Source organism: Balaenoptera musculus, chromosome 11 (genome assembly GCF_009873245.2).
Source record: "Balaenoptera musculus isolate JJ_BM4_2016_0621 chromosome 11, mBalMus1.pri.v3, whole genome shotgun sequence".
NCBI classification, from domain to species: domain Eukaryota; kingdom Metazoa; phylum Chordata; class Mammalia; order Artiodactyla; family Balaenopteridae; genus Balaenoptera; species Balaenoptera musculus.
The window spans coordinates 15335151-15349193 of NC_045795.1; the positions used below are offsets into that span (position 1 = coordinate 15335151).

A 14043-nucleotide genomic window follows, 5' to 3' on the forward strand; every position below is an offset into this window, starting at 1 on the left:
CCCTGCTTGCCACAACTAGAGAATGCCCTCGCACAGAAACGAAGACCCAACTCAGCCATAAATAAATAAATAAATAAATAAAATTTTAAAAAATATATTTTACTGGCACAAAAACAGAAACATAGATCAACGGAACAAGATAGAAAGCCCAGGGACAAACCCACGCACCTATGGTCAACTAATCTATGACAAAGGAGGCAAGGATATACAATGGAGAGAAGACAGTCTCTTCAATAAGTGGTGCTGGGAAAACTGGACAGCTACACGTAAAAGAATGAAATTAGAACACTCCCTAACACCATACACAGAAATAAACTCAAAATGGATTCGAGACCTAAATGTAAGACTGGACACTATAAAACTCTTAGACGAAAACATAGGAAGAACACTCTTTGACATAAATCACAGCAAGATCTTTTTTGATCCACCTCCTAGAGTAATGGAAATAAAAACAAAAATAAACAAATAGGACCTAATGAAACTTCAAAGCTTTTGTACAGCAAAGGAAACCACAAACAAGACGAAAAGACAACCCTCAGAATGGGAGAAAATATTTGCAAATGAATCAACGGACAAAGTATTAATCTCCAAAATATATAAACAGCTCATGCAGCTCAATATTATAAAAACAAACAACCCAGTCCAAAACTGGGCAGAAGACCTAAATAGACATTTCTCCCAAGATGACATACAGATAGCCAAGAAGCACATGAAAAGCTGCTCAACATCACTAATTATTAGAGAAATGCAAATCAAAACTACAATGAGGTATCACCTCACACCAGTTAGAATGGGCATCATCAGAAAATCTACAAACAACAAATGCTAGAGAGGGTGTGAAGAAAAGGTAACCCTCTTGCACTGTTGGTGGGAATGTAAATTGATACAGCCACTATGGAGAACAGTATGGAGGTTCCTTAAAAAACTAAAAATAGAATTACCATATGATCCAGCAATCCCACTAGTGGGCATATACCCAGAGAAAACCATAATTCAAAAAGACACATGCACCCCAATGTTCACTGCAGCACTATTTACAATAGCCAGGACATGGAAGCAACCTAAATGCCCATTGACAGACGAATGGATGAAGAAGATGTGGTACATATATACAGTGGAATATTACTCAGCCATAAAAAGGAACGAAATTGGGTCATTTGTAGAGACGTGGATGGATCTAGAGACTGTCATACAGAGTGAAGTAAGTCAGAAAGAGAAAAACAAATATCGTATATTAACGCATATATGTGGAACCTAGAAAAATGGTACAGATGAACCGGTTTGCAGGGCAGAAATTGAGACACGGATGTAGAGAACAAACATATGGACACCAAGGGGGGAAAGCGGCGGGGGGGTGGGGGTGGTGGTGTGATGAATTGGGAGATTGGAATTGACACATATACACTGATGTGTATAAAATTGATGACTAATAAGAACCTGCTGTATAAAAAAATAAAATTAAATTTAAAAAAAAGAAAAAATATTTCATTTAAGATTATAATATCATTTAATTTGATTCAAGAGAAAATAGTTCTACCTGTAATCCCTCCCAAAGGGATGGTTTGTTCAAACTGAACTATTTTTATATACAATTACCAACGTTGATAAAGTTCAAAGTTAACTCAGTCTCTTTCCTTTAATTCAGCGTCTTTAATTCCTTTGGTGCTTTGTTGCACTAGGAGAAAAATGTACTCGTTTAATTATTCTACATACAAGTGAGTTTTCATGCTGTTCATCTACTTTCCACACACTCATTTTCCACCGCAGGTACACAGTTCGCTGACACTGTGAGCCATCCAATAACCAATGACAACTGCGTGAGTTCTACAAAAATGTCTCCAAAATTCCTCTTCAAGGTAAAAATAATGCAACTGTTTCTTTTTATAAATTTATTTTTTTATATTTATTTTTGGCTGCGTTGGGTCTTCATTGCTGCACGCGGGCTTTCTCTAGTTGCGGCAAGCAGGGGCTACTCTTCGTTGCAGCACGCAGGCTTCTCATTGCAGTGGCTTCTCCTGTTGCAGAGCACGGGCTCTAGGCGCACAGGCTTCAGTAGTTGTGGCACGTGGGCTCAGTAGTGGTGGCTTGCAGGCTCTAGAGCTCAGGCTCAGTAATTGTGGCTCACGGGCCTAGATGCTCTGCGGCATGTGGGATCTTCCCAGACCAGGGCTCGAACCCGTGTCCCTTGCATTGGCAGGCGGATTCTGAACCACTGCGCCACCATGGAAGCCCCAGTGCAACTGTTCCTTGAACATTGTATCTGTTCTTAGGAACCATGACCTAGATATCAACAAAATGGTGAGGTTTTTTCTCAGCGAAGGCAGATTTGCTGTGATGGATTCCTATTCAACATTCAGTTTCAAGATGTGAAGCAAATTACTGTTTCTTTGGTATCTTTCCTCTAAGTAGTTAAAACACATTTAATTGTGCTCTTTCTATATTCTGAGATTATTTTGTGTTCACTTTAAAAGAAAGGGAAACCCCTCCATCAGTGAAGTCCAGCAATGATTTGTGCTATGAGCAGAACATTTCTTGGCAAAGCCTCACATTATTACCTGCTCCAAGAAAGAATGAAGCAGAGGAATATATATCAATATTTATTGGCACGAATTTTTAAGTAATAAATAAATAAGCAAACAAACAAATAAATTTTGTTTTGAATTTCTCTGCTAAAGGATAATGATAAGCTAAAGCAGGAACTTGGTCTCTTTGGCATCTTCATAACCATTTTACCTATTACAAGCCCCTTTCAATAATGGCACAGACATTAATGGACATTGAGTATCTATTATGTGCAAGTATACTGCCCCCTATTGTTTACTTACTGCCTTTCCTCTGGGGCTTTCAAGGCAGCTAATCCTCACTCCATCCCTGTAAATCCCTTCTCTTGCCAGATGGAGAAGCTGAGGCTACAGATTGAGCCATAGGATTTTAAAGGCAAAAATATGGTGCCTATTGGGAATTTTTGCTCCCTGCTCTGGAAATGAATGCATTTAATCCTGTTAGATTGTTTATTTTCTTGGGAAGGAAATGATGAAGAGGAAAAAAATCCTAGGCCATCCTGAAAACAGAATGACGAGGCTGCTTATCTTCTCCACTCAGTGTGCATTTGTCCCAAGGCAGCTGCTAATTTGGGGTAATTGAGACAGAAGAGGTCACAACCGGGGTGAAGCATGGAGATGAGAGTCCAGAACATAGCTTTAGTTTTTGCAAAAGGGAAAAGTATTTCAAATAATCAGGCTGAGTCCTCCTCAGAGCCTCAAATCCCTGTCACATCAGAACAATACCAAACAGGGAGGAGTGGAGGTGGTTTTATTAGAATCTACTTCTGGCAAGTGATTGAATATGTTAATGCATAACCATGACAGCTGATACAGTGAAGCAGTATATGTCTAATGCCTGCTTTGGAGGGTGTCTCACCAGAATTCAGTTAATCCTATGACGCCTGCTTGAGAGCAATTTGATACAGAGTTTAAAAGAAAGAGAGAGAGAGAGACTATAAAATGCCCAGTTATGGAAGATAGAAAACAAACCCTGGTGTATTCATGGAAGGAACTCTTCTGAGATCCTCATGTTAATTTTTAAAATTAATACTTTTAAATACTTCTATGGAGATATAATTGGCACACAATAGATATAGATATAGATATGATGTACAACTTGATAAGTTTCAACATATTATATATCGGTGAAACCATTACCACAATCAAGATTATTAAACACATCCATCATTCTCATGTCCCTTCGTGGCCCCTGGATATACGATTTTCTCTCTCTTGGATAAGTGCTTAGCAGTGGAATGGATGGGTCATATGATATGTGTACATTTAACTTTTTAAGAAACCGCTAAACTGTTTTCCAAAGTGATTTTTCTCCTTTTACATTCCCACCAGCAGTGTAGAGAGTTCCAGTTGTTCCACATCTTCACCTGCATTTAGTATGGTCAGCCTTTTTAATTTTAGCAGTTCTGACAAGTGTGTAGTGGTATCTCATTGTAGTTTTGAAGCACAACCCAAATGATCAGTGACGCTGAGCATCTTTTCATGTGCACGTTCGTCATTTACATATCTTACTTACTGGATTGTCCGAGCGAGTCTTGTGTCCACTTTTTAATTGCGTTGTTTTCTTATTATTGAGTTTTGAGAGTTCTTTATATATCCTGGGTATATGTTCTTTATATATTTTGGGTACAAGTCCTTTTTTGAAGAAATGCACAAACTGATTCTAACATTCATATGGAAATGCAACATCTCCAGATTAGCCAAACAACTTTGAGAAAGAACAAAGCTGGAAGATCAGCCAATCAGCACTACCTGATTTCAAGACATTATAAAGCTATGTAATCAAGACAGTGTGGTCAGAGTGTAAAAATAGACAAATAGACCAACAGAACAGAATTCAGAGGCCAGAAATAGACCCATACATATATACAACCAGCTTTTGACAAAGGTGCAAAGGCAATCCAATGGAACAATTGGATATGCATATGCAAAAGTATTAATTTAATTTCAATCCATATCTTGAACCACATACCAAAGTAACCTCAAAATAGATCATAGACCTAAACATAAACATAAAACCAACACTGGCTACATATCGTGGGCCCAATGCAAAATGAAAATGCGGGTCCCCTTGTTCAGAAATTACTGAGAATTTCAAAATGCTAATAGCAGAGCATTAAACCAAGCATGGGGCCCTTCTATGCGCAGGACCCTGTGTGACTGAATAAGTTGCAGGACTGTGAAACCAACCCTACCTAAAAATTATAAAACTTCCAGAAGAAAACATAGGAGAAAACCTTTGTTACCTTGGGTTATGCAAAGATTTCTTAGATAGATACAATACCAAAAGCATGATCCCTAAAAGAACAAATTGATTAACTGAACATCATCAAAATTAAAAACTTCTGCTCTCAAAAGATTGAGTGAATGAAAAGACAAGCCACAAACTGGGAGGAACTATTTACCAAAAATAATAATAAATGTTAACATTTTTTGCACACCTTATATGCCAGACACTGTTCTAAAAACTTTATATAAGTTTGCATATTTATTATAAATACCTTATGAAGTAGATAGTTTTACCTTCATTTCATATATAAAGGCACAAGAATTTAAGAATCCAGCTTACTGATATAAAACTAGTAAATCAAGGAGCCAAAACTGGAGCCCAGGCTGATTTTGAGCCCATGTTCTTGATGTCTCTTAAGGTAAAAACAAATGACACCTCTGTCTTCTCATTTTCTGTCCTTAATCTGTCTGAGGAGAGCTTTTAAAAAAATCACCTACATCTTCTTTCAACAGACCACCTTTCAAAACTCCTGAAGTTGGCATTTTTGATGGTCACAACTGCCCAGCTATGTTCAGTATATAAAGTCCTCTTCCTATAAGCCTTTTCCAAGACCGGGCAAACCAAGAGGTTATCAGCGTTTCCGGGACCGGTATCAGCAGTCCAAGGGTAGCACGAGTAAGTCTGTAATGCTTAGTACCAGATAAAGCAGCCTTGAGTTTGAATTGCCTCATTGCCCAATTTACTCTTTTGGAGCAAGGGACATTCCTGCAGCAGAGTACATAGTGGTTTCTCATGCCCGGAAAGAATGCATGTGCCTTGTTCGGTGACCACTTACATCCAGAGAGGGACCAAGGCATGGGAACGCTCATGTTTATCTGTGTGCCTGAGCCCACCCACTGTTTCACTGCAGGCCATGGAGAAAGAAGTATCAAGTCCTAAAAAGGCATTTGGGCTGAATAGCACAATATGCTTGGATACCCTTGCTTCATGTAAACACAGGGCGATTGTGAATTCTAAGAGCCTGGGTGTTGCAGTTCAGGGAGGGTCTGATTAGCATCTAGAAAGCATCCCCAGAAAGGGCTGCAGACCCCTTTGTCTGGAGGAGGGGTATACACATGACTCTGGTCACCAGGACTCCCTAGCAATTCTCCTATGAATATTTCACCCCCGTTTCCCATTGAGGTATATTTTGGGAGTCTCTAGCACTTTCATGGCAAAGGGCTTTTGGCTAGCCTGCCTTACTTTTACGAGCGCGAGGGAAGCGGTTTGAAGTAAAAGGAAGAGTCGTGGGAAACTGAATTTCTTTTTCTACACGGCAGAAATAATGTCGCTTGTAAGGTTTTTCCAAAAGCTGGCAAGTGCTGAGTAACCTCTTGTTTTGAACTATCAGTGCCTGGAGTCTTTCGTGACTTCAGCTTTGACGTCATATAAGTGACTGTGTCTAAAAATCAAAAACATAACGCTGTGTAGCTCCTAGGACTCTCGTTTCCTGGGCCAAAAAGCACAGGATGTATACCTTCTTTCCACTGTATCGCGTTTTATGTAGAACTTTGATTTTTTTTTTAATATCTTCCTGCCTTCCCACCTTCACAAAGAGGGATACAATAACTGATTCTACCTCCTCTGCTGGCAGGATTTGGAGATCACATTTTTCCTGGGTGTTCTTGATCATGTGGCCAGAGTACATTCCTTTAACTTACCCCCCAGAGTCCCACAGTCAGAAGGACTGAGTCACACACAGAGTAACCCCCAAAAAACTTGAAACTTTGGTATCTGGCACTGCCCACACCCAGGGCATGGCTCTCTGAGGTGTCACCAAGTCCAGAAAGATGGATACGACTGTCCCTTTGTGTCACCTATTTCAAACTTAAATTTTAATTTTAAGCAACCTAGGACATGTAAAGTTCTGAAGTGTGAGTGTGCCCTGGGCATATTAGCATACTTACATTTTGCCAAACAGAGAATAATCTTAGGTTTTAAATTTTGGAGCAGTTTTTAAACTCTAGGAAGGAGGGGAAAAAAATCAATGGAACAAAACATCTGTACATATATCCTTTTATTATTATCACCTATGCTGATGTGATTGGCTCCAGGGGAACAGCTTACACCCAGCAGGGCTCCCTTGCCCAGCTTTCTATCTAAATTGACAATATTCACTCTGTGTGTATTTATATCAATTTAAGCCTGTATAAAACTATGCCTGTATTTAGAAGAGAGCCTTCTTTTGGGTTTTCTAATTCTGCGTTTCTTGATAAGTGTGTATGTAGACCGTCTAGGTATGCTCATGAGTAAATGAGACTGTCACTCGCTTTCAAACAATTATCAGAGGCCTTAACGCATAAGGATTAGGGGAGAGGAGGGTTGTTGCATCTACCTGTGAAACCAGAATTAAAAGGTCACTCCTCACTTCATCAGGAAAAAGGAATGTGCTTTGGGGAAATAGCAATGCAATAGTCATAAAGTACCCACGTGGTTAAACAAAATTCCTGCCTGATTCAGGTATTTCAGTTCTGGGAAGGAAGGGAGGGTTTCCTTACAGAGGGTAGACAAGAAAAAATGAGGTCCATATCTCTTTCTTTCAATTATCTATAAAAATGAAGGCATCAATCCATATTATGTACATAAATTAAGAAAATTCTTGAGTTAATTCATCTCCTAGCTTGTCTAAAGGTGGGAGGTTTGCAGGGTAAAGGCACACAAAATTCATGTCCCCACTGACAGAGAGTTTTTATGCTCATTTCTTATCTGAAGGGCTCAAGTTTTTCTTGCAGAGTACACACAAGGCCCTATCAAAGTTCATTGTGCAATTTTGTTTTGAGCCATTGAAGGACAGCCTTCCCATTAGAAATCTAACACAGAAACGTCTTTAATTAGCAGACTTTTCTGCAGGGTGGGGCCCAAGCAGGACTCCAGGGACTGGAAGTGTGAATTTTAATGCTTCGTTGCAAAAGGAGGAGATTCTGGACACTCTCAGTATCTTATTTAAAGCGGGGTACGTGAAGCAGGGCATTAATGGCCTACATTAAGTTACAGGTATGAATTTTACATAAAACAGATTAATATTATATGTCATGGTGAAATTTTAAATACTCCGTGCCCATGCATTTTTAATATTTACGTGCTCTAATTTAATGCTGAAGGCAATTGCATTTCTTGAGCCCACTTTTGCATCTAGATGGGCAAAAGAAAAACCCTACGACGTTTTGGTTTTACTTATACGTCCCTTCACCAAAAATCTGCATTTGGCCTTCTTTTTCTCTTTTTTTTTTCCCCCCCTAAGCTTTAACGTTTTAAAAACAGGAACAGAAAGCCTCCGCATTCCATTCCATCATTATGGTTTCGGCAATTGTGAAAAGGCGAATAAAGAAATGGAGGGGGAAAATAGAAGAACGAACGTGCCTTCTTGAACAGCGTCCTTCTTAAGGCGCTGGAATCCCAGGGATGGAGTGACGGGTGGCGGAGGGTCCCTGGGTGCCGCGCTGTCCGGAGTGACAGGAGAGCCTCGAGCAGGGCCCAGCGCTCCCTCAGCCGCCTAAGCCGGGGGGAGAGTGAATTCCAGCCGCACATTCCCGCAGTTCTTCGCAGGAACTTCTCCCTCTCTTTTCCCCTCCCTAAGGCACACACCAGCCTGGTTCGACTCCCACCCAGCCCTCTTTTCTCAGAGCCCCCACCCACGGCGTTGACGGAATGGACTGCCCTTCCCATTGGCCCGAGCGCCATTCCCTGAGGTGGCACCGTCCGCCTGATTGGCTGGCCACTCCCGAACCCCGCCCACCCCTCCACTCGGGTTGCCCAGCTCCCGCCCCCCAGCATCTCCCGGAGCCCCAGCCCCCGTCGCCTCCCTCCGCGCACCCGCTCGCGAGCCCAGCCCGGCTCTGCTCCCTCGCCCGGCGACACGGCCAACGCGCTGGCCCCGCCCCCGGGGCGCGCGGCTTATAAATACAGCTGCGCGGCGGGCCGTGCGAGAGCGTAGCGGAGGCGCGGTTGTGAGTCGGTGCCCGGAGCGGGGAAACCTCGGGCTCGGGGGAGCGCAGCGGCGGGGGTCGGGTTGGAGGTCCGAAGGGAGTGACTAGAGAACCCGGTGGGCTGCTTTCCTTCCGGTGCTTTTGATTTTTCTTGCCTTTTGGTCTCGGCCGAGTGTCGCCCATTGAGCAGAAATCCCCTTGCAAAACCCGGAGCGACCCTCCCGTCAATTGTTGGGCGCGGAATCGCCGGGAGCTTCGCGGTGCCCCGAGCGCGGACCAAGCGCGCGGGGCGCGAAGGCAAGGGGAGCGGAGCCGGTCGCGGGCGGGGGCCTGGAGCTTGCCTGCCTCCCTCGCTCGCCCCACCGGGTCCGCTCGCGCAGGGCGCGCGCGATGAAGGCGGTGAGCCCGGTGCGCCCCTCGGGCCGTAAGGCGCCGTCGGGCTGCGGCGGCGGGGAGCTGGCGCTGCGCTGCCTGGCCGAGCACGGCCACAGCCTGGGCGGGTCGGCGGCCGCGGCGGCCGCGGCGGCGGCAGCGCGCTGCAAGGCGGCCGAGGCGGCGGCCGACGAGCCGGCGCTCTGCCTGCAGTGCGATATGAACGACTGCTACAGCCGCCTGCGGAGACTGGTGCCCACCATCCCGCCCAACAAGAAAGTGAGCAAAGTGGAGATCCTGCAGCACGTTATCGACTACATCCTGGACCTGCAGCTGGCGCTGGAGACGCACCCGGCTCTGCTGAGACAGTCGCCGCCGCCGGCGCCGCCGCACCACCCGGCCGGGACCTGTCCGGCAGCGCCGCCGCGGACCCCGCTCACGGCGCTCAACACCGACCCGGTGAGAGGCCGGCTGCCGGCCCGGGGCGGACCCCGTCGGAGTCCAGGAGGGCGGTGGCGGGGTGGTGTGACGCGGGCGCTCCCTTTTCCTCGGGGCAGGGGCGAGAGTGACAATCGCACCCTCCCGCTCCTCCGGCGCCGGGGGCCGCCAGCGGCGGGCTGGGTGCAGCGAGCGCAGGCCGGGTGAACGCGCGGGGCGGGACTAGGATTGTGCGCACCGTGGCCTGTCAGGACCAGCCTGTGCCCGGGGAAAGGGGCGTCCCCAGGGCTGTAGGCCGGGGTGGGGGCGTCAGCGGGCCAGCCTGGGTTCCGAGAACGAATCGAGGAAGACCGTGGCGAGTGCGTTGTTCGCGCCTGCTCACCTTTCCTTTGGTGTTCGTTGCTGTTCCAGGCTGGCGCGGTGAACAAGCAGGGCGACAGCATTCTGTGCCGCTGAGCTTAGCTGCCCAGGTGAGCGCGCGTTTCCCTTCTCGTGTGGCTGGTCGCCAGAGACGCCAGTCCCCGGCGCCTTCCGGTGCCAGCCACAGCGGCGTTCTTTGCCTCCAGCATTTCTGAGGGCAAATTCCCAAGGAGGTGGACACCCCTTCTCTTTCCCTGCCACCCGGTTAGTAAGTGAAGCCGTACTTAGCTTCAGCAACTGGGGATTCACTCTAAGTGGAGACGGATCAGCTCACGCTCCCGCCACCCCCCGTGCCGCCCCCAGCGACCGGCGGGCTCTGACTGTCCTCTCCCCGCCGAGGGAGGGTACCCTCGTGGGCGTGGTGCCCAATGGCCCCGCCGCGCACTCTGACACCCACGAAAGAGGACGCAGGCAGGGCCCGGGAGTGGATCCCCTCTACGGGCTTCCCGGGGGCCCGCAGCTGCCTGCTCGGCGCCTGGCCGGGCGGCGAACTGCGAGTGTAGTCTGACCCGGTGGTTTGTTTTGGGTTGTTGATCAAGCATGTCTTGAGTTTGGTCGGTGGCGCCAGTTAGTCTGCAGCGGGAAGGTTCACACACCCCCTCTATTCATTCCTCTTCCACAGGTGTGCGGCCGCCTGAGCCCGAGCCAGGAGCGCAAGAAAGGGAGGGGGAAGAGCAGAAGTTAGAGAAAAAGCCACCGGAGGAAAGGAAAAAAACATCAGCAAATCCTAGAAACGTTTCACTCGTCATTCCAAGAGAGAGAGGGAAGAAAAATAAAACTTTCATCCTTTTTTTTTTTGCACGTTCATAAACATTCTACATACGTATTCTGTTTTGTTTCGTTTATAACCGCTGTAAATTGTACATTTCTGTGTTTTTTGGAGGTGCAGTTAAACTTTTTAAGCTTAAGTGTGACAGGACTGATAAAAGATAAAGAGCAAATCCGACTTTTAGAAACCTACTTTGTGACCAAGGAGCTCAATTTTTGTTTTGAAGCTTTACTAATATACCAGAGCATTGTAGATATTTTTTTTTACATCTATTGTTTAAAATAGATGATTATAAGGGGGCAGGGAACTTTCTATTCCCTGCAGGAATGTTACATATTGTATAGTTAACTGAGTGACATTTCATACCATGTATATATAGAGATGTTCTATAAGTGTGAGAAAGTATATGCTTTAATAGACTACTGTAATTATAAGATATTTTTAATTAAATATTTTTTTGTAAATATTATGTGTGTGTTTTTTTTTAATCTATGGGAATATTTCTTTTGGAAAATTATTTTCCAGCTCAGTTGAAGAGCTCTTGGTATCTTGAATGTCTTTTCTGTTTGGCCTGGCTTTTAATTTGTTTTTGTTTTGCCCAGTGTCCTGTAGACTCGGAAGTAACAGTTATAGCTAGTGGTCCTGCATGACTGCATGAGATGTTTAATCACAAAATAAACTTGTTCTGAGTCCATTCAAATGTGTTTTCTTTAACCTAGATTGAAATCTTTGTATTTGAAGCATACATGTTGATAATATGCTTTATCAGTTTTTAAGTACAGGGTTTGATAGTGTAATATATAAAGAGTAAGTGTGTTTTTTGTTTTTTAACTGAGGTCAAAATGGATTCTGAATGATTTTGCTTACAGGATGGAGAAATGCTTGGATCCTTACGAGTTTAGGAAATCTGTTTTAATCAAAGTGAAAAAATGCTTATCATTCTTCGTTTTACACTAAAACTTAATGTCACTAAGTTTCATGTCTGTACAGACTATTTAAATCATAGAAATGGAAAATGTTCTCTGCTTGCTACCAAAGGACAAACTCTTGGAAATGAACACTTTCTGCTTTCCTTCCTCCAAAGAATATTAATAGGCAACAGTGGGAGAAAAAAATTTGAAAGGCATAATGGCAAATCCTTCAAGCAGGGGTAAAAGTCGATCTTCAAACATTAACTTTAAGTAGACCAAAAATTCTGATGACCGACCGCATCTAGATTATTTTTTTATAAAAATGATTTTCACTATAGCTATGTTAGTTAACCGCTAAACTACTGTCCAATCTCTTGTGATGTGCAACTTTTACATGTGAATATTAAAGTAGATTTATCTGTCTTGTACTGTGATTTCTGGTCTCATTTCTTCAAAACCTTACACTTATTTTTAAGACTTTATTTTCTCTTTAAGGAAGGTAGTGTTTTCTAGGTTAGATAGGACTTTCAGGGCTTGTGAGCATTATGCATTTAATGTGATCAGTACCCACCAGTTAGATGGAATTTTTAGAGTGAGAGAATTAAGTAGGATTTAATTGGGTGCTTTGTAAATAGTCAACTGTGTGTGTAACGTGGTCTGTTTGATTTTTAAAAGGAAAGGATTTGTTTTAGATTATACAAGAATAAAAGTATTATAGACCCAAGGGACTTTTTATGAGGTCAAAGTCAAATATTTATATGAATATGAAATACGGCTTCTCGTAGTCAGTTGAAGTGGCAATATCTCAACAGAAATGAACAAAGTTAATGCTAGTAGGTTCAAAAAAATTGAAAGATTTAAAAAGTCTGTCCCCTGTCTCCAGTGTGTCATCCCCTCAGCTTTGACACTTCACGGGTCTTAGGTAGTTTTAGAATTTGATGTATTTGATGTTGAGGCTTATGAAGTCAGAGAACTGCTTGTTTAAATGAGGTTTATTTTTATTTTTGATATTATTCATTCTTGTCACACATCAAGAGGAAAACACAAGAGCAGTGCTGGAATTCCAAACCTGAAAAATTCTAACGATTGCATTCGTTGTTATTAAGAAAGGGGACAATCCCTCCTTTTTATTTGGCAGTTTAATTTCAGTAGGAAGCAAGTCACATGTGCTCTGTTGGCTGGAGTTAGGCATCTGTCAGGCCTGAGTACCATATCCCACCTAAATCTAAGCACAGTTTAAACTTATGCTGGGAGACTAGGTACCTCAAAATAAATATTTCTGATTTTTGAAGATAGGTGTTGCTCCTTAATTTCATATGTGGGCCATGGAAAACCACTAAAAGGCAAGAAAAGTATTATGCATGTTACATTTGAGAGACTTGGCATTTTCCCCTTGGCCACTCACACAGCATTGGATGTCTCTAAAGAAACAAAGTCACTGTTTATTTTTTTTTAATTATATGCAGTTGTATAAGATAGTTCGTTCTGTTAAATTTTGGCTGTGTCCTAACCAAGTAACCAGGTAACAAAAACATTTTGAGTCATGTATGTAGGTAGTTCTAATTATTCAGATATTTGGTTTAACAGAGAAAAATATCCTGACTTACCTCATTTAATTTGTCTACTTTTCATTGTATAGGCACAACCAAAGAGTAAGAATCATTTAAAACCTACAAAGAAAAAAAAAAAAAAAAATCTCGCTGTGGGATGTTGTTTCTCGTGTGGTTTTAAAATCCTGAACACCTCAGACGTTTTATGTTAAAGGAGGGAAAAGAAAAAACTTTTCATTTTGAAGAACTAATATACTTTGATATTGTATAAATCTTAAGTTTATTGTCAAGATTTAACTGACTTTTTAGAACTTTAAAAAATTTTGACCCCATAATCTATTGTATTAAATGCCTCTATAATAAATCTTCACTGAGCAAAGGGTTCTGAAGTTCGTGGTTTTTAATTGACTTCTACTGAGTTATGCAATTTTTCATTATCAAGAATGGGTCTCTTGATGGATCACCTCAATTATTTACAGTGTTTCCTACCAGGTGGTGAAAAATGTGTCTTGAAAATGGTGATATGAACGGAAAGAAAATCTAGTTTGAATGCTAGGGAAATCTTGTCTACTCTTAGGTGTCTGCTAGGAGAGGAAGCACGAATCCCAAGAAGGCAGCGGAATGATATTCAGGGAAACTAGACTCCCCTCTGCCACACACACACACACACACACACACACGGTAAATAATGTAGACAGAAAAATTATTGCACAGTAGTTCAGAGCCAAATAAAACTGGCTCTGCCTTTCTAGCTGATGCACTTTAATTATATGTATGTTAATCAGCCCAGATAGCCCTTGGGTCTCAACAGGGCCAAAGACCAACCC

General features: G+C 43.2%; 1 protein-coding gene across 2 annotated transcripts; it reads left to right on the forward strand.

Moving 5' to 3' along the window:
* The first annotated feature begins 8685 nt into the window (after nucleotides 1–8685).
* On the forward strand, nucleotides 8686–13386 carry ID4 (inhibitor of DNA binding 4, HLH protein). 2 transcript variants are annotated; one of them, XM_036869833.1, is made up of 3 exons: nucleotides 8692–9587; nucleotides 9978–10036; nucleotides 10609–13386. In XM_036869833.1, exons 1-2 carry the CDS (start codon nucleotides 9147–9149, stop codon nucleotides 10020–10022), a joined length of 486 nt encoding a protein of 161 aa, XP_036725728.1. In that variant the 5' UTR covers nucleotides 8692–9146; the 3' UTR covers nucleotides 10023–10036; nucleotides 10609–13386. The 2 variants fall into 2 exon arrangements, with proteins under 2 accessions (XP_036725727.1, XP_036725728.1); XM_036869832.1 differs by lacking the exon at nucleotides 9978–10036 and having other exon boundaries at nucleotides 8686–9587.
* Nucleotides 13387–14043: the final 657 nt, after the last annotated feature.